We start from the raw sequence: 25,979 nt of genomic DNA, 5'->3' as shown, positions 1-25,979 counted from the left end.
TAGGAGAAAACGACCCAAAGCAAGGACATAGATTTCTCAAGTTCAAGTCAGCAGCAGAGCTGGGGGTCAGAATATATCTCTGCATCCTTTTTGCTCTACCTCATGCCTCCCTCCTAAGGCCCTCAGCTTTGCTTCTACTAAAATCACGATACAGCTGAAGGAAAAGGAACTGTTTTGTTCTATATATCTCAGATATGGAATGTTGAATTATCAGTGCTATTGGAAAAGAAGAATATAGTGTGGGACTAAATGGGAAACAACGGGAACTCTGTGAACAGTGTATTTGGGTTCTTATAACTATGCCCCCATTCTAGTTGGCAGGAAAAGCTCAGGTAAGTCACTGTTATCTGCAATGATATGCAGCCACTAGCCTGACGGAAAAAGATGTTCGAATCCTAACACACACACACACACACACACACACACACACACAATCATCTCAATCATCTGAGGTCTAGAATCTTTTTTTTGGGGGGGGGGGTTTCTAGACAGGGTTTCTCTGTGTAGTTTTGGTGCCTGACCTGGATCTCACTCTGTAGACCAGGCTGGCCTCGAACTCACAGAGATCCGCCTGGCTCTGCCTCCCGAGTGCTGGGATTAAGGGCGTGTGCCACCACCACCTGGCTCTAAGGTCTAGAATCTTGGATAGAGTAATACACATCAAGAAGTTCTGGAAAATACTGTTAAGGTAAAAGGAAGAATTTATACTTTTATTTATTTTTTTTAAACACCAGAATTAAAGCAGTCTCATTCCACTGAGCTGTAGTTTTGAGAGTTGCAAACTGTTCCAACACTTAACCTTGGCCAGTTATGACCATCAGTGAATATTGGTCAGGAATTCCCTACTGTACCACTATAGCTTCTTTTATTCTGGGCAATCAAAACAATAAATAAGAAGCCAAAACTATGACTCCTTCAAACTTCCCTGGTACTTAAAAAGAGAAAAAGTGAAGAGCTACTGCAGTAAACTGATGTGCATTGTCTGGATCCTCAGGGCATATGAATTACCTTGTGTCATTGTCTATGGCAGAGGAAAAATAAATTATGTAATTAAAAATATTTGCCCCCAAGAGACCAATGTTTGGCTGAAGTCTTTAGACCAGCAATCAAAGCCTTTCTCCCCAATCTTTGTGGTGCACTGATATCACGGCACATTTCTGCAAGGATGCTGGATTTGGTAGAATTTGAAACCTGCTGAGTTTTGTGGACACGTAGGCATTCCAGAAATAGAAACAGATGTCACTCTTCTAGGTCTTTCTAGAGATAGCTTAGGTGGTACATAAGCAGAAAAAATCATCTCCATTTGCTCTATGGGGTGCTGAGAAAAAGATGGATCTCTTTTTCGGGGTTAATTGGTGATTTTGCAGAGAGCCATGCTGGAGAGAAACCTCCAGGGGATAGAAAAACCATAGACAAGCCTCTGTTATCGTGACAATTTATATTACTGTTTCCTGTTTATGCACTCAATCTAAGGCTCTCCCCACACCTCACTCTGTAAATAGTATCACTAAACATCTGGCTGGTGAAAACTAACCAGCACTTCAGGTCTCCTTCCGTTATCACCAAGTCCTTCCCTCTGCAAACCCGCACATCTGCCCGCCCATTTTTCTCTATCTTGACTGCCCTGGCTAAAAGCCACAGTTCTGTCTTAGATTAGCTGGGCACCCTGCTGTCCCTACATTCGCGGCCCCTTCCCGACTAGGATGAATTGACACGACAGCTCTTCACTATCTAATTAAGGTCACGGCACTCTCCTTGTCGGAAACCCTCCCGTTCCTTCACATGGCGTCTGGAACCAAATCCAAACACCCATTTGGTCCGTGAGTGAATCTAAGGGCAGGGTCTCACTCTTCAGCCCAGGCTGCCATGGAACTGACGGCTCTCCCGTTTCCGCTTCCCCAGGGTTGGGATTTACGGGCGCGTAAGCACCCGAATTCCACCTCTGGCCTCTGCCTACCTCTTCTCACACCACCCTCTGGTCCCCCGGGCCATTTAGCAGCTTCCCTGAACGTGACAACCTTCCCGCTTGCCCTCCCCGCCGGGGGCGCTTTCCTGACTCTGGCCCAGCTGCACCTGAACCTCTCAGGACAAATCTCAAAGATCTCAGAGGCCTCTGCCTCGAACCACCATTGAGCCCACAGCAGCCCACAGCGCGGGGGCAGAGCCGACGCCCCCTCAGGAAGACGAGGCTGAGCCGTCCTGGGCGCCGCCGGCCGGCGCGTGGTTTCGCTTCCGGGTGAGGGGCGGGCGGGCCGAGCAGTTCCGGGGCGGGCGGCGGCTGCGGGTCCCGGCGCGGAGGGCGCGAGCGCGCGGCGCGGGCCGAGGGCCGAGGGCGGCGGCGCGGGGACCCCGGGGCCCGGCGGCCCATGGGGCGCGAGGCGTGAAGCCGCGGCCTGCCCTGCGGTGGGGGGTGGGGGGAGCGGGGCGGGGCGATGGATAAACTGACCATCATCTCAGGATGTCTCTTTCTGGCCGCCGATATCTTCGCCATCGCCAGCATCGCCAACCCGGACTGGATCAACACCGGGGAGTCGGCGGGTGAGCGGCTTGCACGGGCCGGGAGGGAGGCCGTCCCCCCACCCCGGGTCGGCGGTCCCGAGGGTTAAAGGTCGGCGCCGGGGTGGGGGCGGGTGGGGACTGCTTAGCTGTGGCTCCCCCTTTCCCCTCTGGAGTGTATGTGGTTATAATCTTTGCTTTATTTTAGGCCCGGGAGCTATGATAATACTAATAATAAACTTCATTTTATGGAGCATCTTTCATTCCAGTGTATCTCACGCACACGAGCGCGCTCGCGCGCGCGCACACACAAACACACACACACACACACACACACACACACACACACACACACACACACACACACACACACACACACACACACACACACACACACACACACACACACACACACACACGCTGGGGATGTCTTAATAGTAGTTAGAAAATTAAATAACACATTAGAATCTCAGGCAGCCCCAGCGGCATTGCCTGCTGGAACACTGGAGCTGGAGGCGGGTGTGTGTGTGTGGGTGCCCTCAAGAAAGAGGCGGGCATCTTTCCGAAGGGTATCCCAGGTGAATGCGCTGGCAGGGTTCTCAGCTCCAGCCCTCTTCTCTCTCCCTCTCTCCCTCTCTCTCTCCCCCCGCCCCCCCCCATCCCTAGACCTGCGAGACCAAACCTTTAATTAATGTAAACAGTTGTCAGGAGAGCCGCTCAGAACTAAGGAACCGGCTTGGTTTTGAACTGCTTGTTCAGTGCAGGTGAAGGGAATGAGGGGTGGGAATGTCAGGGCTCCTTCAGATGACTTGTTATAAAATGTGTCTCCACGCTGTCAAACTTCTTAAGTGTCACTTAGGGTTCTCAGTTTATCCAGCAATATTTTTAGCTCTTAAAAAAAAAAGCTGTAGCTGGGACATTTGTTGCTTCCTCCTCCCTCTCTCTAATCTAGACCTAGTGGCACAAAATCATGCTATCAGATTTATTGGTTATTAAAATAACACTAAAGAATTCTACTTTTCTTGACTGCAGAGTTTTAGCAGAGCTCTTCATTGTAATGAGTAAAAAGGGAGTTTTGGAATCATGGGGAATTTGTAATACCTGTGGGCTGTTTCTAAAAGTGTTGCTGACTCCAGACAGTTTTTTTCAGTTATGTGTGTGACATTCAGTTCGTTACCACTGTTGTTTTTACTCTAAATGTATGTGTAGTGATTCCTTTGTGAGACTTTCTTTGGGGCTTTACATACTTAGGAGCAAAGGGTCACACTGTTGAGAGATACTTATTGGAAGAAGATTTTTTTAGGGGGAATCCCTGCAGGTGGTGGATGAAATGTCTCTAGCAAGATAGACTCGGGAAGGGAACTGTTACTATACATTATATAAGAGACGAGAGCGGTAGTGGTGCCGCATTCCTGAGATGATGTTGCAAAGGCCACTCATTCAAAAGAAAGCGAGAGTGGAGTGAATGCAGCACTTTCAGATTGGAAGTTAAAGTCGCCGTCGGCTGTGAGTTGGCAAAGGCAGTGGTCTAAAGTTTGGAGAAAGTAGAAAATGCTTGAAAAAAGGAAAGAGCTGCAGAGAGAGCATGCCAGGTGGTGGGACAGTCAGGTCGCACCAACGCTTTGTGGATGCCAGTGGTTGTGAATGTACAGTGTGACAACCTTCCTGCCCCACTGACCTCTAGTCGTGGCCAGATGCTTTGAGACTGGTGTAGCCTGAGTAGTGAATTTTCTAAATGCCCTTGGAAATAAGAAAACATCAAAAATACTAATACAAAAATCTAAGAGATGCCTCATCAAGCTTGGAGGTTTTTATCTACGTAAGGAAAAAAGCAAAGCAGCCAAGGTGTTGAGGGTATTGACAGAGAAAGTGAAGGAAAAGCTGATGGATTGGCCAATCAGACAGCAGATGGTGTATGGTCAGTAGAACTGTCGACACAATGTAATTAAAGACCAAAGTGAGAACATTGCTGTAGCAGAGCTCAGTGGCAGGGGATGGTGGGCATAAGACCCAGAGGGTAGCGGGGTGAGGGTCTGTGCTGAAATGAAGTCTCACACTTCAGAGATGATTTTTGTCCACCTACCAGTTTGCCTCGCTACCTCAGGGTGTCCGTTAGTTAAATATTCTGTAGCTAGAGGAGGACTCATAAGAGGCAGTAGGAAAAGTTTTCAGAATTCTCTTAGTCCTTACCTTAAGTGGGTCAAGAAATAGACCCCCTAAAAGTTCAAAATAAAGGTGGCATTGTAGCTTATTGTTAAGCACCTGCCTTGCGTGCATGAGGCCCTGGGTTTGGTCTGCAACTGCGGAGGGTGAGAGGGAATGGACTGAAGTACTCCTGTGCAGTGTGTGCCCTCTGATAAGGTGCACTTGAACTGGGTATTCATTGGAATGCTCAGTGCACTTTTACCTGAGCAGACAGATGTTATCTTAAGTTTAAAAGCAAAACCAAAAAATAAATATAAAAAATAAAAATAGTTACATCTTTTCAAATCAGAACAATTACAAGAAGTGCAACTAGGATGTGGGGTGGTAGGACTGGCCCCACTCCAAGGTCTCCACAAGAGTGACGTCCCTTGGTAGCAAAAATTTAGCAATTTCCCTTCAATGTATTGTATTCAGTCTATGTACATTTTGATGTTTTGGTGTTTTATTACAGTCTTTCAAAATTTATTTTACTTTATGTCTATGGGTGTTTTGCCTACATGGAAGCCTGGTACTGGATGAGGCCAAAAGAGGTTGTCAGATCCTCCGAGACTGAAGGAACAGATGGTTATGAACTACCATGTGGGTGCTGGGGATCAGACTTGGGTCATTTGGAAGAGCAGCCAGTGCTCTTAACTGCTGAGCCATCTCTCCAGCCATCTTATTGCAGACTTTAAATTTTTTTTAAAAAATCTACAGCAGAACGCTTAGAGCTAAAGTGATCTGCACAGTGTAGTTTGAAAACCACTGTAGTGAACTAAGGAAAGCTCAGGATTTGGATCCAAGCACCGTCATTTGCTGGCGTTGTGGTATTGGCTCAAGTCCTGTACCCTCTCCATGTCTGCTTCCTCCTCTGTAAGACAAAGGCGTTAGCCACTTCCTTGGCTGCTAGTGATGGCAAACTCATTAATTCACAGGAAGGATTAAAAATGGTGCCTGGGCCAGGTGATGGTGGTACTCAGGAGGCAGAGGCAGGCAGATCTTTGTAAGTTCAAGGCCAGTTTAGTCTACAGAGGGAGTTCCATGACAGCCAGGGATACACAGAACAACTCTGTCTTGAAAAAACAAAACCAACCTAACAAACAAGCAAAAAATGGTGTTTGACATTTGTATTGCTGTTTTGCAATAAGCCTTAAACTTTTACTGTGGGAAATGACTTGGTTAGATGTTCTTGGAAATATGTAAGCATCAAGAGTAACATACCTGAGCTTTGGGCTAGGTGCCCTCCCTCTTGCTTTGTGTTTTCTCAGTCACTTCTGTATTGTTCCTCTTGCTCCATTTCTCACCTCCGTTCTCTAACCTTGGTGCTCCTCAGTGTCTGTGTCTCACAACAAAACCCCAGCTGATAAGCTGGGTTACCGCAAGATTGGAGACCACACTTTGGAGTGGCAGAGTTTTTAAGTTTGCTTTTCTGTACTGGTCCAATACAGAAAGGGCACATCCTGTGTATTTTTACCTAGCTGTGGGAACCTTTCCTGCATTTGTTCTGATAGCTGTGGCTTCTGCAGATATAATGAAACAGTGTTTGCAAGGGAAAGTGCCTTGGGAAAGCATTTCAAGAAGGACCTTTGACAGTGTCCATTAGTACAACCAGGAACGTTTAGTGCTGGATGGATATAATGACACAGTTACATACTCTGCTCTGTGGAGGGCAGATTCCTGCTGGCTGGTGGACTCAGCATTAACAGCAGTATTGCTTATGTAGTGCTGTGTGATATCTGAAGCCTACGGACTTCGACTACTTGCTTCGATTTCTTTGGCTTTGTGCATTTGGCTGATGTGAAATCGGCGTTTCCACATTCTCCTGTTTTTTCAGTGTTGTATATGACATATGAGTGTCATTGTGGCCAGGGTTCCTTTTAAGAAAACTTTGCTAGGGCTATGGTGTAGAGGTTCTGTGGTAGTGCCTTTGCCCAGTATACAGGAGGCCAAGTTTGAGTACTGGGAAGGAATCTGTTCCTTCAGGTGTTACCTACACTTTTGTTTGTCTTAAATGAAGTTTAAATTAAATTGAATTCTTTAGGGATTCAAATTTTTGCCAGATTATAGAATAGGAAAGAGGCAGATCTGAGTTTGAGTCTTCGAATGTTGGCTTTGGGCTTCATAGACATTTCTTAACCTCACTGTCACCTTTTCCTTTTGTCCCTAAAGAAACTTTTTGTGGCCAAAAAACCCTGTAAATTTTAGCATGATCAATAGTTAAGCTATTTCAAATCTCTAAATTCTTGTATGGAGGTATCATCCCTCTACAGCAAGCGTTTCAGTGACCTCCCTAAACAGACTGGCCTACTGTTCTCTGTGAAGATTGCCGGAGCTTCTTCTCTACACCTAACCAAAGTCTCTAAAGTGGATATGTAAGGAAAGGTTACATCATTTGCTCCTGAAGGCATTTCCATTCTTCTTTCTGTTCAAATGGATGTTGGTGTTTGAAGTAGAGGACTCAGACATTAACACCCTCATCTCTGCTGCTCTTTCTGTTTTTTGAAACAGGGTCCATTTCAGGCTGACCCTGAGCTCATTGTATGAGTGAAGGTTCTCTAAAGGGACAGAACCAGTACAGGGTATCTCTATTATAAGAGGGGATGTCCTAGACTGGCTTACAGCCGACAGGTCTGGGTGTTCATCAGTGGCCATCTACATGCTGGAGAGGCTGAGAAGCTGCTTGGTCCAGGACTAGATGCCTCAGCAGCCCAGACTGGCTCCAAAGGCCCGGGAGGCCCAAGGCTGGATTCCATGGCGGCGGCAGCAAGAAGCAAGGAGGCAGGCAACACTGTTTTCTTCTGACCTGTCCAAATAGAGGCTGTCCTCCAGGTATTACCTTCTCTGAGGAAGGTCTGTCCTTTCTGGAAATACCTCCACAGACCAGCCCAAAGATGTGTCCTGTTGCCAGCTGGGAGACCAGCCTCCAGACTGCCCAGGGCTTGAGAGGAATCCATGGCATTGGTGTATCCTAAGACTTTTCTATCTGAGGGGGTTAGGGAAAAAGACACGCACTCTCTTGATGGTTTCCTTTTTTATTCTCCTATGTTCTTCTGTCTTCTTTCTACTGTATACTTTTTTTCCTATAGTTTATATACCCCAACAGAGTTTTTCAGGCAATATAGGAATTACAGTGTGGTTGCATTCTATTTTTCAAGTAAATGATTACAGTGAATACAAAACAAACAATAAAAAACAGCATGTTTTCCATATTCCTTACATGATTAAACATTTTGCATATTACAGGTGAAAAACAAATTATCCCAAAAAACCACATATATTCATACCCAAGCAACTTGTTTTAGATTAGCCATGTGGCAAGCAAGGTGTTCTCAGTCAGATCTTTTACTGGCAGGCTGCCGTTGTGCAGTTACAAAGAAAGGGGCAGTTACTCTATTACTTATCTTGAAAGCTAGTCTTATAAGGAATCTTAAAGGAATCACAAACCTAAACTTTTATATATGAAAAAGAATCAGTCAGCTCTACTTTAAATCTTTGGGGTGCATACCCACTCATCAATAGTTTTTTCCTTTTTTTATTTTTTAAGATTTATTTATTATGTATACAGTGTTCTGTCTGTATTTATCCCTGCCTGCCAGAAGAGGGCACTAGATCTCACTATAGATGGTTCTAAGCCACCATGTGGCTGCCAGGAACTGAACTCAGGACCTCTGCAAGAGCTGTCAGTGTTCTTAACCTCTGAGCCATCTCTCCAGCCCTCAATAGGAGATTGAGGGCAGGAATGGACACAAGGAATTAATCATCACCTTTGGTTATCAGTCAATCCTAGCAAGAAAGGCTTGTTAGCTAATAATAATTGGGCTGCTTTGTTCTTGTTCCCTGACCTTAATGAGTTCCTCATTCAACTATGTGCCTTTCTAAAACTTTAGATTATCTTCTTGAGTTTTTCACCTCAAAGCTATTTGACAAAAACATCTTAGTCTAACTTTAAGATATTTTCAAAGCTTTGTTTCAGCTGTGATGCACTCAGAAACCTGTGAACACATCTTCCAACATTAAGGTTAAAAGAATTTAAGCTAGCTGGGCTAACAGGGACTCACTTGTTTTTCTTAATCATTATCCTGCAACACAGTCTGTACAGCTCCTCAATAGAAACTCATGTGTTCTAGCTGTGTGACACTTCCTTGCATTTTATTTTTATTCATCAAAACTCGGTATAAACTAACATTATTAGTTATACAGTACAGCTTAGGAAAGAATCATCTTCATAGTAATACAGGTAAAATTATGAAGGAAATTCATATAATCTACAGGTAAAAATGCCCAGTAGAACAAGATGTATCCATGAGATAAATATACTACATTACAGGAAGTGGGTGGGGATCTTCCACATCCATTCACACCATGCCAGATACCAGAGGAAAATGGCAGCAGCAAACAGGCACAGCAGAAGCAAAAGACATTCCAGGGTCTGTGGTCTCGGGGTCTTGCCCATCCGAGATTCACCCATCAGAGAGTTTCCTCCTGGTGGGCTGACACCTTGAACTTCAATTGCCACCTGCTGCTTCTCTGACATGGCCACCGGCAGTGTCCCTTAGCCGTTTCTAGAGCTGGTTTAGTTGATAAGATTATCGAATTCACTGTGTAGCCCAGCCAGATCAGCCCACTGTCCTGCCTCTGCATCCTGATTACGGGGATTACAAGGCATATATATGGCAACACGGTCACCAGCTTTATCCCTTTTCCTCTTTTAAATTCATTGAGGAGGAAATAATTAGGAGCTAAAATGTGATGTCAGTACTTATAAAGAGGATCTTAATGACTGGCTTATTTGGGGATGAGCATTTTCCTACTACTAGATCCCAAAATGTAGACCTAACTCTTCAGTCCTAAGCAGAAGCGGGAACCTGTGCCTACAGGACCTCTGGAGGGAAATGTTTTCACAGGAAAAACCCTGGGCTACGTATGCCTGGTTTTGTCTCATACTAACAGATGAAGTCACTCAATCCCTTCTCCATGCCCTCCCTGCTGTCCTTGTCTTTGATGGATAGAAACTTGTCTGTTTTTACTCAGAAAATGGCCAGCATTTCCTGAGGATATGTTTCCTTTTTCTCAAGACTAAAGACTGGAAGATACTTGGGGAATGGAGAGACTTGGGGAAAGAGGTATCATTTCCCTTTTGGTTCCTGCCATCTTACCCAAAGTACGCAGTTAAGTCTCACATAGGCGACTGTGGCATGATGGGCAGTTCTCTGAGACTGGCGCAACGTCCACATGTAGGTCCTGGCCTATGTGCTGGTTTAAAACATCAAAACACACCTACCTAAGCAGACTCACTTATTAAGTATGGGGAAATTATTATTGAATAATAATTGCAAAGCCTTTCCTCTGAGCTGCAATAACTTCAGTGTTCACAGACATGTGGCTTGAAGCAGCTCTATGACGTCATTGCTGAAGCCAGCCTACTCAGAACTTGTCCTGTCAGTCCCATGGGGACTTGTCAAGAGAGACAAGGTCTGATCACCAAGAGAGCAGAAGTCTCAAGATGTGTTCTCTGCTTTAGGAAGCATCCATAATATTTCTTCATAAGTCTTTTGAGCCTTTCTCCAATAAAATCTTTTCCAGCAACTTTACTGAGTACCATTTACATCATAAAATTTACTCAAATTGTATATACAATTCAGTGGTTTTTAGTTTATTCACAAAGTTGTATACCAGTATTACCACATCAATTTTAGGGTGTTTTCATCATTCCAGAAAGCAAGCTCATCCCTCTTAGCCATCATCCTGACTTCCTAACCTTAAGGAACCACTAATCTTTCTACCTAGAGAGTTGCAGGTTCTGGGTATTTTAGATAAGTGGAATTTTGTTATTGGTGTTTTCATTTATATTTTTAAAGTTTATCCATATTGGACTTTAAAAATACTTTTTGTTATTGAGTAATATTCCATTACAGCAATAAATTACTTTTTATTTACCCATTTACTAGTTGATAGAAGAAAATTCTGTAGTGATAAGGTAGTCCACCAGTGTTCTTTTTAAAAGTAAAATTATGGAGCTGGACAGATGGGTCAGTGGTTAAGAACACTTGCTGTTTTTGTGGAAGACCCAAGTTCAGTTCCCAGCACCTGTATCAGGTGGTTCACAACTACTTGTAATTCTAGCTTCAGGGGATCCAACACCCTCTTTTGGCCCCCACAGGCATCTGCACTCATGTGTACATACCCACACATAGATATACACATATATACATAACTAAAAAATAATCGTCCTTTTTAAGTGACACTATCAGAATTTATACATATCAAGTAATAAGAACTTTGGATAAAATTCAAAGACAAGTCTTTTATAGTATTCACAGAATATGCTCAAAGCTTGTAATCCTTTGCTACTGGATTTCACAGTGTAAACCAGATTTCCTAATATGAGATTAAAGTTCTGAGCAAAGTATTGATTTTTCCTTTATGGTCTTCCAGAATTCATTTTTTATCAGTTGGTATAACAGAGATATAACCATAGACTCAGTATAATAGGCCTGAAAGTTTTGTAGCAAAAATTGGTATTAAGAGCATGAACAGGAAACAGAAGTAACCAGAACCCGTTAAAAGAAGAAATTCAGAAGAGGAAATTACAAGTGATGGCTGGCAGTGTATTCACTAGGTTGGTGGCGCCTGCCGTGGTCTCAGACATCAGTCCTCCACTGCTTAGCCTGGAGTGACTACACCACTGTCACTGCTTGACTCGTTGTCTGATAAATGAGCGTTTGCTTTAGAGCTACCTTCTAGTAAGATGGCTCAGTAAGATTTGGAGGCAGGCAGATTTAGGTTTTGATTCTTAGAGTTTCTTTATTAGTTTTATGATTTGAGGCATGTAATATCCCTCAGCTGTGAAATAGAGGTGATCTTAGTTCAAAAGATGATTTTTCTTTTGTTTGTTTTTCAAGACAGTGTTTCTCTGTGTAGCTCTGGCTGTCCTAGAACTTGCTTTCTAGGATGGGCTGCCCTTGAATTCAGAGACCCGCCTGCTTCTGCCTCCCAAGTGCTGGATTAAAGGCATGGGACATCACCGCCTGGCTCAAAAGATGGCTATTAAGGAAGAAAATGCAGTATGTGAGGGATCAGCATATTGTCTGATAAACAGCAAACGCCTGGAGATTAGTCAGAGTTAGTACTATTATATAGAAAGCCCAAACACCTGGCTTTTTGAGGGTTTCTCTTGTGCATTATCTGTCTTATTTGTTTACTTATGCCCTACCTTGTTCCAAAAAGAGATTTAAGACAGCATGGTGTGTCTGTAGTTGAATATTCTTGAAACCCAGCTGGGTCCAATCTGGATAGAAGGACTGCACAGTAAGTGTAGTGGTAATATAAACTTAATGGGACACACGTAAGTACCCAGCCCCAGAGTGCCTTGGGTTATGTGTATCTGGAGCACAGGAAGAACTTTTCTAAGTGAGAGGCAGCCACGCATCATAGGAAGGATGCACGGGTTTGGAACAAAGCAACATATACTTGCATCCCGTTGTCACTGTTAGCTGTTATTTTTAGACAGATTGCAGGGTGGGTTGTTGTTGTTGTTGTTGTTGTTTTTCAAGAAAGGGTTTCATGTACTCCAAGCTAAGGATGACCTCCCAGGTGCTGGGTTACAGGTGTGTCTGTGGCCATCATGTGGCTGAGAGAGTTAAGGATTTCTTTTTCTTGTCCACAGCTTTTTTAATACAAATGTGAATTTAGTTTCCCCATACTTCACTGCATATACTTAGCCAGTGGACATCATATATAACATTATGAAGGACATTTGGGCATGTAATGAAATGTTGCTGTTTGTGAAATTGTTACTGTATTTAAACAGAACTTAAGTAACCTACATAGGTCATTGTGTGTGTGTGTGTGTGTGTGTGTGTGTGTGTGTGTGTGTGTGTGTGTATTGACCTTATGCCCTCCCCTCTGATCCCCAGGAGCTCAGGCCTCACAGTGGCAGCATGTAGGTGTCATTTCATACAGCTTTACCTGCTCAGGATGCTTGGGTTATCAGAATGTTTTCTTTCAAACTTGTGCTACTGATGTTTTTTATCTGTTTGTTTCTTAAGTACTTCCTAGAATTTCTTTGTCCTGCTAAGCAGCTAGCCCCTAAAAGCTTAATAATTACAGAAACCATTCCACTTTGTAACAGCAGATTGGGTAATTTCATGTTTTGACCATGTTCTAATAAAGAAGTGCCTGGCTAGGAGTCACTTTTCGGTAATGTTCCTGTACTGGTCTTGCTGTCTGCTCTGTGACCGTAAGTTACACTGAGTACTTGCCAGCTTTTCATCAAGCAAGTAGAATATGATGTTCCTCTGAGACTGCCTGCTTCAGAACTGACAGAAGAGACTGTGTGTGTGTGTGCAGGTGTCTGTGAGTATGCACCAACCAGCATGTATGACTTGCTTCTGTGAAGTTTCAGGGTGTGACTCCAGGTTAGTTTTGAAGTCGACATCTCTGTGAGTTACTCCTTTAGTTGATTTATTTTTCATTAGAAGCGTACTGCACTTTTCTGTGGGACTCGGCTATAAATAAACGTCACAGTTGGCATATTCTGACGCTTGCTGCTGTTTGTATTGAGCAGGAGGGCAGCTGCTGACTTTTAATACAGACCTGTTCAACTAAGGGCCATCCATCCACATTCTGTAGTCAGATTGAACAGGAGTGGAGAAAGTGCAGTCGCGTGACTAAGAGGAGGAAATGGAAGCGCAGTTTGTTACTAGCTCTTGCTTGCAAAACAGTGTTTACCTTGTAGCATTGGCTCAGCTTTCAACTACAATGATAGAAGTTTTTCTTGAAAAATAGACCATGTTCAGATCACTTATGTCAATCAGTTCACTAACTTGCAATGGTAAGTCTCAAATCCCTCTTAGATTATCTAAAATGTGACCATTTTCTTTACAAATTTCCATCATTTTCATAAAGCTAATCTTTATCTCACCATGAATGTTCCTTGCTGTTCCCATGGGTGTTCCCTGAATCACTGGACTTATTTCCATTTTCACAACAAAACATATTGAAGTGTTTTGTGGTTCAGAAGGAACTTGTATTGAATATTCAGAAGGATTTTTAAATTTAAAAATATTTCTTTTATTTTGTGTGTATGGGTGTTTTGCCTGCTTGTATATTTGTGTACCTTCTGTGTGTCTTGGGTTTATGGAGGCCAGAAGAGGGTGTTGGACCCCCAGAACTAGCCTTATATATAGCTATAAGCTGCCTTGTAGGGACCGAGACTCAAACCCAGGTCCTCTCAAAAAGCAACCAGTGCTCTTCTTAATCACTGAGCCGTCACCTCCAGCCCTGAATTTTTTTTTAAGATTTATTTATGTGATGCATATGAATGTTTTGCTTGCATTTCTGTGCGCCCCGCCCACAGGGCTTCAACGGGTTCTCGACCACCCTAAGGAGGGAATGTAGGGACAGGAGCTACAAAGGAAAAGACACCAAGTCTAGATTCTGATCAAGGTGCCACTTTATTTCTCTTCCAGAAAGGTTTATATAGTTCCACAGGGTGGGGGGAGCAAGAAGCTGTCATCTGCATAAGGTGGGGCAAGCTAACAAGATGTTTGTATAGGATGTTTACAGTGTGAGAGGGTCAAGGGCTCTGACTCAATGTCCTGTTGCTAGGCAACCTGACTGTAAGTTGATCTAGTTCCCTGTCTTATTGGGGGTCTGTATTTTTCCACTAACTAGAGATTCTGCCCTTGTCCCTGACACTGTATGTACATCACTTGCATGGCTAGTGCCTACAGAGGTCAGAAGACGACTCCAGATCCACTGGAACTGGGGTTACAGATTCTTGTAGCCACCATGTTGGTACTGGGAATCAAACTCGGGTCTTCTGCATGAACAACAGGTGCTTTCAACCACTGAGCCATCTCTCCAGCTCCTATTCAGAAGGATTATATTTAAGCACAGGAAAGAAATATTTATCCTTGAAATATCTCTACTCTGCAAAGATAAAATAGACCAGATGGTCAAAAAGGAAGTGGGTTTTAAACATAAGAGGTGATGCATTTGATAATGAGTTTCTAGATAATCAGGAGGTCTTGTTCTTGGAGGTGGACTCACTGCATGAGTGAAGGAGATACAGCAAGAAATTTCCATCCCAGTCGACTTCTGCTAGATTTACCTTTTCAGAGTACAAGTATAATCAGTAAATACTTAACATAGCACTTTGTGACAGACACTGTTCCAGGCTTTATCTGTGTTAACTAATTTAATCCTCACAATAGCCTTATCTAAGTGCTGTTATTCACCCTGCAGAGAGATGGACAAGTTACAGGACTTGCCCACATAGCTGGTCCTGGCCTTTAACTATTGCATGTGTACTTGGACAGAAACCATGAGTACATCTGCATCTGAACACAAAAGGCACACAGCAGTTATGAGTGTGGCTCCACTTCCCCTTCAGTCCTAGGTCCCATTTTCTTCTTACAGAACTCTGTATTCTAGTCTCGTGCCGTTACTATGTCCTAAGTACAACTCTCTTCTTATCTCCGAGATTATGCTTATGTTTTCTCAGCCTACAAAGACCTCATGTTCATTCTGGTCCCTGTTTTATCTACATCCTGCCTATCTGGCATGCATCTTCAACCCACTTCTTTATAAAGCCAAAGTGATTTCACCTTAACAACTGGAACATTTTTCATGGTGCCATGCCTGTGTCATGGTTATTTGTGTGTTTCTTGCAATATTTTTTTATTTGTATAGATTTTTCTTATTTTGGTTTCTTTTGAGACAAGGTCTTACACAATAGCCCTGTAAGTCACAAGCTGGACTTGAACTCAATATAATTCTCCTTCTTCAGCTTGTCTAGTGATGGGATTTCAGACGTAATAGTACAGAATTTTTTTAAAGTTCCTTTAGAAAGGGAATATGGTATGTTATTCTTTGTGTATTAGGTGGCGTTTGGCCTAACACTGCAGATGGCAGGAAAGAAGGAAGTATCATGTTGGACACAAAGATTTGGAACCAGAGTTGGAGTACAAAGTGCAGTGAGTGAGTGAGTGAGTGAGGAAGAGGAGGAGAGCAGAGTGCAGTGAGTGAGGAGGAGGAGGAGATCAGAGTGCAGTGAGTGAGTGAGGAGATCAGAGTGCAGTGAGTGAGTGAGTGAGGAGGAGGAGATCAGAGTGCAGTGAGTGAGTGAGGAGGAGAGCAGAGTGCAGTGAGTGAGTGAGTGAGGAGAGCAGAGTGCAGTGAGTGAGGAAGAGGAGAGCAGAGTGCAGTGAGTGAGGAGGAGGAGGAGATCAGAGTGCAGTGAGTGAGTGAGGAGATCAGAGTGCAGTGAGTGAGTAAGTGAGGAGGAGGAGATCAGAGTGCAGTGAGTGAGTGAGGAGGAGAGCAGAGTGCAGTGAGTGAGTGAGTGAGGAGAGCAGAGTGCAGTGAGTGAGGAAGAGGAGAGCAGAGTGCAGTGAGTGAGGAGTAGGAGTGCAGAGTGCAGTGAGTGAGTGAGGAGGAGGAGAGCAGAGTGCAGTGAGTGAGGAGTAGGAGTGCAGAGTGCAGTGAGTGAGGAGGAGGAGAGCAGAGTGCAGTGAGTGAGGAGGAGGAGGAGAGCAGAGTGCAGTGAGTGAGTGAGGAGGAGGAGAGCAGAGTGCAGTGAGTGAGTTAGGAGGAGGAGAGCAGAGTGCAGTGAGTGAGTGAGGAGGAGGAGAGCAGAGTGCAGTGAGTGAGTGAGGAGAAGGAGAGCAGAGTGCAGTGAGTGAGTGAGGAGGAGAGCAGAGTGCAGTGAGTGAGTGAGGAGGAGAGCAGAGTGCAGTGAGTGAGTGAGGAGAGCAGAGTGCAGTGAGTGAGGAAGAGGAGAGCAGAGTGCAGTGAGTGAGGAGTAGGAGTGCAGAGTGCAGTGAGTGAGTGAGGAGGAGGAGAGCAGAGTGCAGTGAGTGAGTTAGGAGGAGGAGAGCAGAGTGCAGTGAGTGAGTGAGGAGGAGGAGAGCAGAGTGCAGTGAGTGAGTGAGGAGGAGGAGAGCAGAGTGCAGTGAGTGAGTGAGGAGGAGAGCAGAGTGCAGTGAGTGAGTGAGGAGGAGAGCAGAGTGCAGTGAGTGAGTGAGTGAGGAGAGCAGAGTGCAGTGAGTGAGGAAGAGGAGAGCAGAGTGCAGTGAGTGAGGAGTAGGAGTGCAGAGTGCAGTGAGTGAGTGAGGAGGAGGAGAGCAGAGTGCAGTGAGTGAGGAGTAGGAGTGCAGAGTGCAGTGAGTGAGGAGGAGGAGAGCAGAGTGCAGTGAGTGAGGAGGAGGAGAGCAGAGTGCAGTGAGTGAGTGAGGAGGAGGAGAGCAGAGTGCAGTGAGTGAGTTAGGAGGAGGAGAGCAGAGTGCAGTGAGTGAGGAGGAGGAGAGCAGAGTGCAGTGAGTGAGGAGGAGGAGAGCAGAGTGCAGTGAGTGAGTGAGGAGTAGGAGTGCAGAGTGCAGTGAGTGAGGAGGAGGAGAGCAGAGTGCAGTGAGTGAGTGAATGAGGAGAGCAGAGTGCAGTGAGTGAGTGAGTGAGGAGAGCAGAGTGCAGTGAGTGAGGAGGAGGAGGAGAGCAGAGTGCAGTGAGTGAGTGAGTGAGGAGGAGAGCAGAGTGCAGTGAGTGAGGAGTAGGAGAGCAGAGTGCAGTGAGTGAGTGAGGAGAGCAGAGTGCAGTGAGTGAGGAGTAGGAGAGCAGAGTGCAGTGAGTGAGGAGTAGGAGAGCAGAGTGCAGTGAGTGAGTGAGGCGTTTGTTTTAGATATTTTCTGTATGAAGGAAGAAGGAAGAGGAGAAACGCCCGAGGGGAAAGGGACTGGAGTTCAGGAGAGAGGACTGTTTCATGTATATGATGTATGCATAGATAGCAAGTTATTCATGTATCCATAGACTAATTTTTTTAGATATATCAGTTGGTTTTCATTTGAAAAATAAAGTATAGCTGCCCTGTATCCTTCCCAATTCTAAAATAATATAAGATGAAAGCTACTGTATAGTTTGATTGGTTATTTTGGTCAACACTAGTTAGATTCCTAAACTAGCCCTTACGATCATGCTGTCATCTTTACTTCTGTAAATAAACACAATGCAACGTTTTAAAACCTCCCCTCTTTTTTTTTTTTTTTTTTTTTTTTTTTTTTTTTTTTTTTTTTTGGTTTTTCGAGACAGGGTTTCTCTGTGTAGTTTTGCGCCTTTCCTGGAACTCACTTGGTAGCCCAGGCTGGCCTCGAACTCACAAAGATCCGCCTGGCTCTGCCTCCCGAGTGCTGGGATTAAAGGCGTGCGCCACCACCGCCCGGCCTTTTTTCTTTTTTTTAATGTCAGATAGGTAGTATGCCAACATCCTAACAAGGTTTGTGAGAATCACATGTCCCTCAATGGCATGAACATCCTATGTTTACTCTTATGAACCAAAAAAGCTATCACTTTTAGCATTTTCAAAAGAATAGGGTAAAGTAGCTTGTTTGTCTTCAGTTTATTCTTTAATCTACTAGTTTGATTTCAGAGCTTAAAACATTTGTTCTCTGTGGTACATATATTTCACTGAGGTTTTGGTTTGGTTTGGTTTGGTTTTTTGTTTTCCAGACAGGGTCTCACTATGTAGCACTGGCTGTCCTGGAACTTGCTATGTAGACCAGGCTAGCCTCAAACTCACAGAGATCTGCCTGCTTTTACATCCCAAGTGCTGGGATTAAAGTGTGCACTACTGCCGGGCGGTGGTGGCGCACGCCTTTAATCCCAGCACTCGGGAGGCAGAGCCAGGCGGATCTCTGTGAGTTCGAGGCCAGCCTGGGCTACCAAGTGAGTCCCAGGAAAGGCGCAAAGCTACACAGAGAAACCCTGTCTTGAAAAACAAAAAAACAAAAACAAAAACAAACAAACAAAAAAAAGTGTGCACTACTATACCTGGCTTGAGGTTTTTTCGTTTTTTGTTTTTTAAAGTTAACCCCCCTCCCCCGTGCACACACATTTATTTTTTATGTTTGTAGAAACTGGGTCTCATGTAGCCAGCTTGGTCTTAGACTCACTATAACCAAGGATAGATGGTTATAAAAAAAAAATGTATGTATGTAAAAAAAATCTTTTTAACAAACTCTTTCTTTAAAAAAATATTTTTAATTCTATGTATGTGTATGTATGTGTACATGAGTGCAGGTGCTTGTGAGGACCAGAGGCACTAGATCCCCTTGGGAATGGAGTTAGTGATGGTTGTAAGCCACCCAGCATGGGTGCTGCTCTGAATTTAGGTCCTCTGCAAAAACAATGCGTGCCCCTCCTATCCACTGAGCCATCTCCCCAGCCCTGCCCTGACCCTATGGACCAGTAGAATGGGCTCCTTTTAGATTCCACTCTGGAAAAGACTCGAATGGATTTTGGATCAGAAGACAAGCCCTCCTTGTATGTCAGATCATGCTGGGAAGTTGAGAGGACTATTTCAGATATCCACCTATAACCATTGACGGTCACACTGGTAGTTAGCGTACGATGCCTGCTTTAAATGAACCAACTTACACTTAAGATTTAACATCCTTGGTGTGACTCTCTTCCCTGTTATCAGGGATGGCAGGTGCATTGAGGGTTCCCCCACTGTGCTATTTCTTTTATTTATTTTTTTGCCTCTGGAAGTGGTTGACAATACTTTTGTCCCCTTTTAGCTCAGAGGTAACTAAAATAGTGTGTTGCTTCTCCTTCATCTCTCACTGTCCTCTGCCCTCCTTCTTAAGAGCCAGTCGCAGCAAGTTCCTGACCTGACTGACGTTGAAGCAGGTCATACCCAGTGGCGAAGGGCGTCTCAGTGGTCAGTTCCCACCGACTGATGCACAGCCTGCTCCTGAACTCAGCTGCTATTTGTCTGGCCTGGTGGTTTTCCTGGGTGTTTTTAGAGAATCCATTCACTTCTGTAATAAAAATGACCATCTTTTGCCCATGTTGATACAGACTACAGGGACAGTAGCCTGCTTCTCTTTTAGACATCCCAGAATCTCATTAGCTGTGTGCTTTTCTGACAAGCCCTTGTCCTTTTCCCATTCTGCTATAGATTTCTAACGTGTCTGTGTGCCTGAATTTTCAGTCACTTCACTGGGGCTTGAAGGAGGGCTTTTTAATAAATGTTGATTGAATTTATTGGCTAATGCAGTTGATTTGGACTAATATTCATACTTGCATACACACACAAAAGATTCAGTACATATTTGTCTAGTATCTTTGAAAGTTTTGTTAATCATGGAGAAGTATGATATAGCAATTTTCCTAGGGACACATATTTCTTAGTTACATCATAAAAGGTTTATGTTCTGTGACACTACTCATTTATAGCAAGAGCATGTATGTGGTTAGCTAAGAATGCAAGGGAAGGCATAGTAAAGCGCACTGCAATCCCCGAATTTGGGGTCATAGGCAAGGAGGAGCAGTACAAGTTAGAGGCTATCCTGGTCGGCACAGTCCAGGCCAGCTAGGGAGTCAAAGCAAGACTCTGTATTTGCGGGGTGGGGAGATAGATTGTTCATATTTACACTCAAATAGCAACGTCTAGAGGCAGGACTCTTTAAACCTTTTACACCCATAATCCCATTGTGCCGGGAGCCCACATATATAGATTTATTTGTTATTTTCCTCATTGCTTTAACAACATACCTGATAAAAGCAGCTTAAGAAAGGAACAGTTTGTTTTGACTTAGAGTTTAAGGGTTCAGTCCATCACGGCAGGGAAGGTAGAACAAAGAAGCATTCACATTGCAGGCCAGAAGCAGAGGGGTGTACTCTGGTTCTTAGCTCCCCTTCTCTTGATTCATTCGGGTACCTTTCCCATGGAATGGTGTCACCCACATTTAGGATGATGTTCTGACGTCAGCTAACACATCTAAAACTCCCTATAGACATGCCCAGAGGTTTATCTCATAGATGATTCTAGACTCTGCCAAGAAGACAATACTAGCACCACAGTAGGCATGTGGAAGAAGTATGCAAATTGAACATTCAATTCTAATTAGTCACCTTATTGTAAGATGTATGTTATTTTTAAATTATGTCTATGTGTGCATCTGCGAGTACATGAATGCAGAGCCCACAGTGGCCAGGAAAGGGTGTGGGATCCCCTAAAGCTGGGGTTACAGGCAGTTGTGAGCTGCCAGACAAGGGTGCTGGGAACTAATCTCAGGCTCTCATACCATTAATCACTGAGCTGTCTTTCCAGCCCCAAGAAATTGATTTTTAAAATAATCCTTTTGTGTATATATAATTTTACTGATAACAAAGACAAAAGCAGACTTACATACTGATGAGAAGGACGTTCTTAATTTGCACAGAGAATTCCATCATGGCTGAACATTTGCTACTGTAAGGCATATAGCATCCTCCACATTTTCAGTTGCGCAGTATTTTGATGTGATGATTGTCAGTGCTGAGAATGCTACTTCACGTAATACATAGTACAAAATGACAGGAGTAGGTTCTGCCATTTCAGGAGTGGTTGGAGATTCTGTCCTAATCACAAGCCAAAATTCATTTAATGATTTTTCATTAATGAAAGTGAAGTCAGCAACTCAAAACAGTTTTTAAAATCAAACATTCTGACATAATGTAATCCAAAGATAACTTAATTTGAAAACTGCTGGAGAATGATAACAGGCCAACACTAAAAGTCTTTGTTTTCCATTATGTCCAGAAATGTCTCTGTACAATAAAAGCACCACAGTTCACAACATGGAGGGTCTCGTCGCTGAGCTGAGCTGCCTCTGGTAGTGCTCTTCACTCTGCGTGGGAAGACGGCGTTCAGTGCAGAATGCATGAGTATTAGAAACCAGGGTGCCATGCACAGGCCAGCACGGCTGCAAACACCTCAGCTTCCTTGTGTTTGATGTGTGCTTATTGGGTTTTCAGAAACCTTTTACTGTTACCAAAGAATTTAAGGCCTCCTCTCCCCAACCCCCATATTCAGTTACCTACATCATAAAAGCCGGTATCTGGTGCTTGAACTCAGATTTTGCCTAGGCCATTCCTTAGCATGTTACGTGGGCAACCTAACTCAGCTCTGTTTGAGGATTACAAATATGCACACATATAAAACCCTTATAAGTATCCGTGTTAGCCAAAATTAATGGAACTAACTTGAAGAACTTTTTTTTTGTGGGGGGGGGTTTGAGACAGGGTTTCTCTCTGTAGCTTTGGTGCCTGTCCTGGAACTCACTCTATAGCCCAGGCTGGCCTCGAACTCACAGAGATCCGCCTGGCTCTGCCTCCCGAGTGCTGGGATTAAAGGTGAGCACTGCCACCGCCCACCTTCTTGAAGGTTCTTAGCTGTAGTCTTTTCAGTAGCCGTAAGCAGCTGTCTTAGAGTGGATTATAAATACTGTGTACTTTTACGTTGTTGAAGTGTAAATGTCACCGTACTGGAATATGTATTCTAGCGGACGGAGAACTTATATGAGAAGAGAGCCACTACTTTAGTGAATTAGAAGGGGTACTTTCTGTTTAAATTATGTATGTATTTCGTATGTTTAAAAACTGATACAAAAAGTAAACTCTAATATTGAATACAAATTAAAATCAGATAACATAAGTATATACCAAATTGATAATATAACTATTAAGGAAAAAAGTTAGCTCATTTAACTTTAAAAAAATTTATTACAGGAGGCAGAGGTAGGCAGTCTCTCTGAGTTTGAGGCCAGCCTGGTCTACATACTGAGTTCCAGGACAGCCAGGGCCACATAGACCTTGTCTCAAAACAACAGCAAAAAATAGTTAATTACAAGTATTTATTTTATTTGTGTATGGGGATGGTGTTCATGTGGAAATCAGAGCACAGCTTATGGGAGTCAGTGTAGCTAGAGTTTTCCTGCCTTGCCCACAGTCAGGACAAATCTTTGTCACCTGCCAGTCCCACAGCCGCTCAGACCCAACCAAGTAAACACAGAGACTTATATTGCTTACAAACTGTATGGCCGTGGCAGGCTTCTTGCTAACTGTTCTTATAGTGTAAATTAATCCATTTCCATAAATCTATACCTTGCCACGTGGCTCGTGGTTTACTGGTATCTTCACATGCTTCTTGTCATGGCGGCGGCTGGCAGTGTCTCCTTCTGCCTTCCTGTTCTTTCTTTTCTCCTCTCTGTTAGTCCCACCTATACTTCCTGCCTAGCCACTGACCAATCAGTGTTTTATTTATTGACCAATCAGAGCAATTTGACATACAGACCATCCCAGCAAGTCAGTTCTCGCCTTATATACCACCATAGGGGTCCTGGGATAGAACTAGTTGTCTGGCTTGGCAGCAAGAGCCTTTACCTGCTGAGGTGACCTGTGACTTTTGGCACAGATCTCTTGAGTTTGAATTCAGCCTGATCTATAGAGTGAGTTCCAGGATAGCCAGGGCTATGTACAAAGAACCCTGTACTGCCACCTTCCCAAAAAAAGAATTTCATCCCCTGCAGTCATGCCCACCTTTTAAAACTCTGCCTTCCCAAATTAAAGAGCCTTTAAGATGTATACTCTAAGTCAATATTAAGTATACTCTAAGATGAGCTGAGAATAGTTTCCTGAGTTTTAGCTAGCGCACAAATCATTTACTTTTAGGTAGATCTCATACCAATAACTAAGGGAATTTTTATGTGATAGAGGTGCATTCTCATAGACACTAATTTATTGACAATTGGGGGTGCTTTGTGATTGTGTGAGACAATGTAGAGACATAGGAAGAGAGTGGGTAAACAATACAATTGGTGGATCTATGTTCTTTACGTGAGCTGTGGGAATGTATAAACTGATTTTGAGATGGTTCACCCATTGAGGAAGGCAAATAAAATAGTGGTGAAGTCAAGGTGTACTAACCAGTTGTTAAGGAACTCTGTGTCCTGTGGAAGAGGGGATGATTAGGTAAAATATAAATAACTTGGGTAGCCAGGCTGCTGCTGGGGATTGTACTGAGCAAATTGATGGGAGGAACTGAACTGTTGAAAGTTTGGTTGGCTGTTTCTTAAAGTATCTTATGTTGTAAGTCTCCAAATAAGTTTTAAAATTACATTATTTTGAAAAATGTCTTCTTTAAAGAGTAAAATCAAATGGAATTTCATTTTTTTTAACTACCCCTGAGAAGTCATTGCAGTGTGTGGCTCTAATAAGTAATTCTATGTACTATATCAGAGAATTGTCATGATGGTCTAGGCCCAAGATTTCTATACAATTTTAAAAGGAAGTAAGATTGGCAAATATTAATTTGAAAATGTGCTCTTTGTCAGAACTGAATCTAAAAAGTAACAGTATACTTCCTTTATTAGGTTGAATTTTTAAGCACTAGATTACTTTAGAATTTTCTGTCCAAAATAGATCTTTATGGGAAATGTCCCATTTTGTGGATGTCATTGTTGATGGAACGAACATCTTTGTTGAGGTTTCTAAGGTTTTGACTTTGGATAGTCAGGAAAATCCAAACTGTTCTGCCCAGATATTCCCAAATAATGAACTCTGAGCACAGCTGTAGAAGCAGACCTGGTACATTTCCTAACCAGTTCTTCCTAGCGTAACACCTAAGTACTTGTTATTAGGTCCCTCAGTCAATTATTTTGAGAGTTAAGTAAGCCTGTATGAAACATTTCATACTGTGGCTCTAAGGAGGCACTCAGTATACTGACTGCTAGTATCCCTTTCTCTCCAACTTGGTGACTGATTTTTAATTGGCCTTTATTTTCTTTATGTGTACATGTGTGTATGTGTGTTCATGTGTGTGCAGGTGTGTTTTTGTGCCTGTGCACATGTGTGGAGACCTGAGGTTGAAGTTGGAAGTCTTCTTCAATCACTGTCCACCCTATGCAGTGAGGCAGAGTTTCAGCTGAACCCAGAGAGCTACACAGCTAGTCTCTCTAGCCACCTTGCTCCTGGGATCCCCTGTCTCCACCTTCAGGATGCTGGAATTACAGGTTGGCCACTCTGGCCACATGACATTTACATGGGTTCTTGGAAACTGAACTCCAGTCCTCAAGCTTGCACAAAAGTGCTTTAACCACCGAGGCATCTCCCCAGCCTGGTGGCCCTAATTTCAGTATTAGCATTTTAAGGTAGAGTTGACGACAGAACTGGGTTTTTTTCTGAACTGAAACACTTGAGATCCCATTTGAGAAGTGAGAAAGAAAACTGCTAAACACCTACTCCATTGTGCCATCTCAGGAAGACTGAATCTCTAATTAGTTTCCTGCCCTAGTCCTTGCCTTTAGCAACTCTGTCTCAGTATGAAAATGTCTCTGTTCCGTTGGGGATACTTGCTAGGCTAAGCCAACAGCCCATCTCCAGGGTCTTTATTATGGCTGGTTAACCATAACCCTTGGGCAGGACATCTGAATACAGTTTTCATTTTGAAGTCATCATACCTGCGTGTTTCTAGATTCACAGTGAGTTGTTACTTTCCTAGGTCTTCCCATCCAATTCAAGAAATTTATGGTCTCTCACTGAGAAAGCAAAAGTATATATATATAGGTGATAATCAATAGAAAATTTTACTTTAAATTAAACTATTCAGAGTTTCCATTCTTGTTTTCAAGTTTCCAGAATAGAATCATTATACTGAGCATTTATATGCATGTGTGCATACATTCATTCTTCAGTGTCCATGGATGATTGGGATCAGGAGCCACAGCCATGATGTACAAGTCTGTTATGTAAAACTGCATACTATCTTCTTATAAACCAGACCATCCTTCTGTTTGCTTTTTCATCTCAATTATTTATAGTGCTTAATACAATGGAAATGCTGTGTAAACAGTTGTGCATTGTATTGTTTTAGGGATTATTGCCAAGGAAAAGTTTAAGCCTTTAGTGTCTTCAGTGTAGGTGCATTTTTGTCCCCTGCCCCTCTGATATTTTCAGTATGGGGTTGGTTGCATCTAAGGTTGTGGAACATGTGGTACTGTACACATTTACATGCAAATAAATGTATGTGTGTTCATGTGTGTGCAGGTGTGTTTGTGTACTTGTGCACATGTGTGGAGACCTGAGGTTGAAGTTGGAAGTCTTTCTCAATCACTGTCCACCCTATGCAGTGAGGCAGAGTTTCAGCTGAACCCAGAGAGCTCCTATACAGTCTCTCTAGCCACCTTGCTCCTGGGATCCCCTGTCTCCACCTTCAGGATGCTGGAATTACAGGTTGGCCACTCTGGCCACATGACATTTACATGGGCTCTTATAAATACTGTACACATACATATTCAGTACATAAAAATGTGCCTTTGTTTTATTGTAACTATTCAGTTGCATACAGTAGAAGTCTTTTTTTGTTTGTTTTTCGTTTTTCGAGACAGCGTTTCTCTGTGTAGCTTTGCACCTTTCCTGGAATTCACTTGGTAGCCCAGGCTGGCCTAAAACTCACAGAGATCCGCCTGGAGAAGTCTTAA

At 43.4% G+C, this 25,979-nt stretch overlaps 1 protein-coding gene and 1 non-coding gene across 2 annotated transcripts in view; one reads left to right on the top strand and one right to left on the bottom strand.

Moving 5' to 3' along the window:
- Positions 1-2,414: 2,414 nt before the first annotated feature.
- The window catches only part of Mosmo (modulator of smoothened), a 67,465-nt gene continuing 43,900 nt past the window's right edge, over positions 2,415-25,979 (top strand). The window contains exon 1 of the mRNA XM_028867836.2: positions 2,415-2,538. Coding sequence (XP_028723669.1) covers positions 2,433-2,538 — 106 coding nt within the window. The 5' untranslated portion in view covers positions 2,415-2,432. The remainder of the gene's footprint in view (positions 2,539-25,979) is intronic.
- On the bottom strand, positions 17,917-18,019 carry LOC114692247. The gene has a single exon (XR_003734375.1). It is a non-coding gene; the product is annotated as a small nucleolar RNA U13 (small nucleolar RNA).

The sequence above is a fragment of the Peromyscus leucopus genome, chromosome 1 (assembly GCF_004664715.2).
Source record: "Peromyscus leucopus breed LL Stock chromosome 1, UCI_PerLeu_2.1, whole genome shotgun sequence".
In the NCBI taxonomy this organism is placed as follows: Eukaryota; Metazoa; Chordata; class Mammalia; order Rodentia; family Cricetidae; genus Peromyscus; species Peromyscus leucopus.
This window is presented reverse-complemented; position numbering and strand designations above follow the sequence as displayed.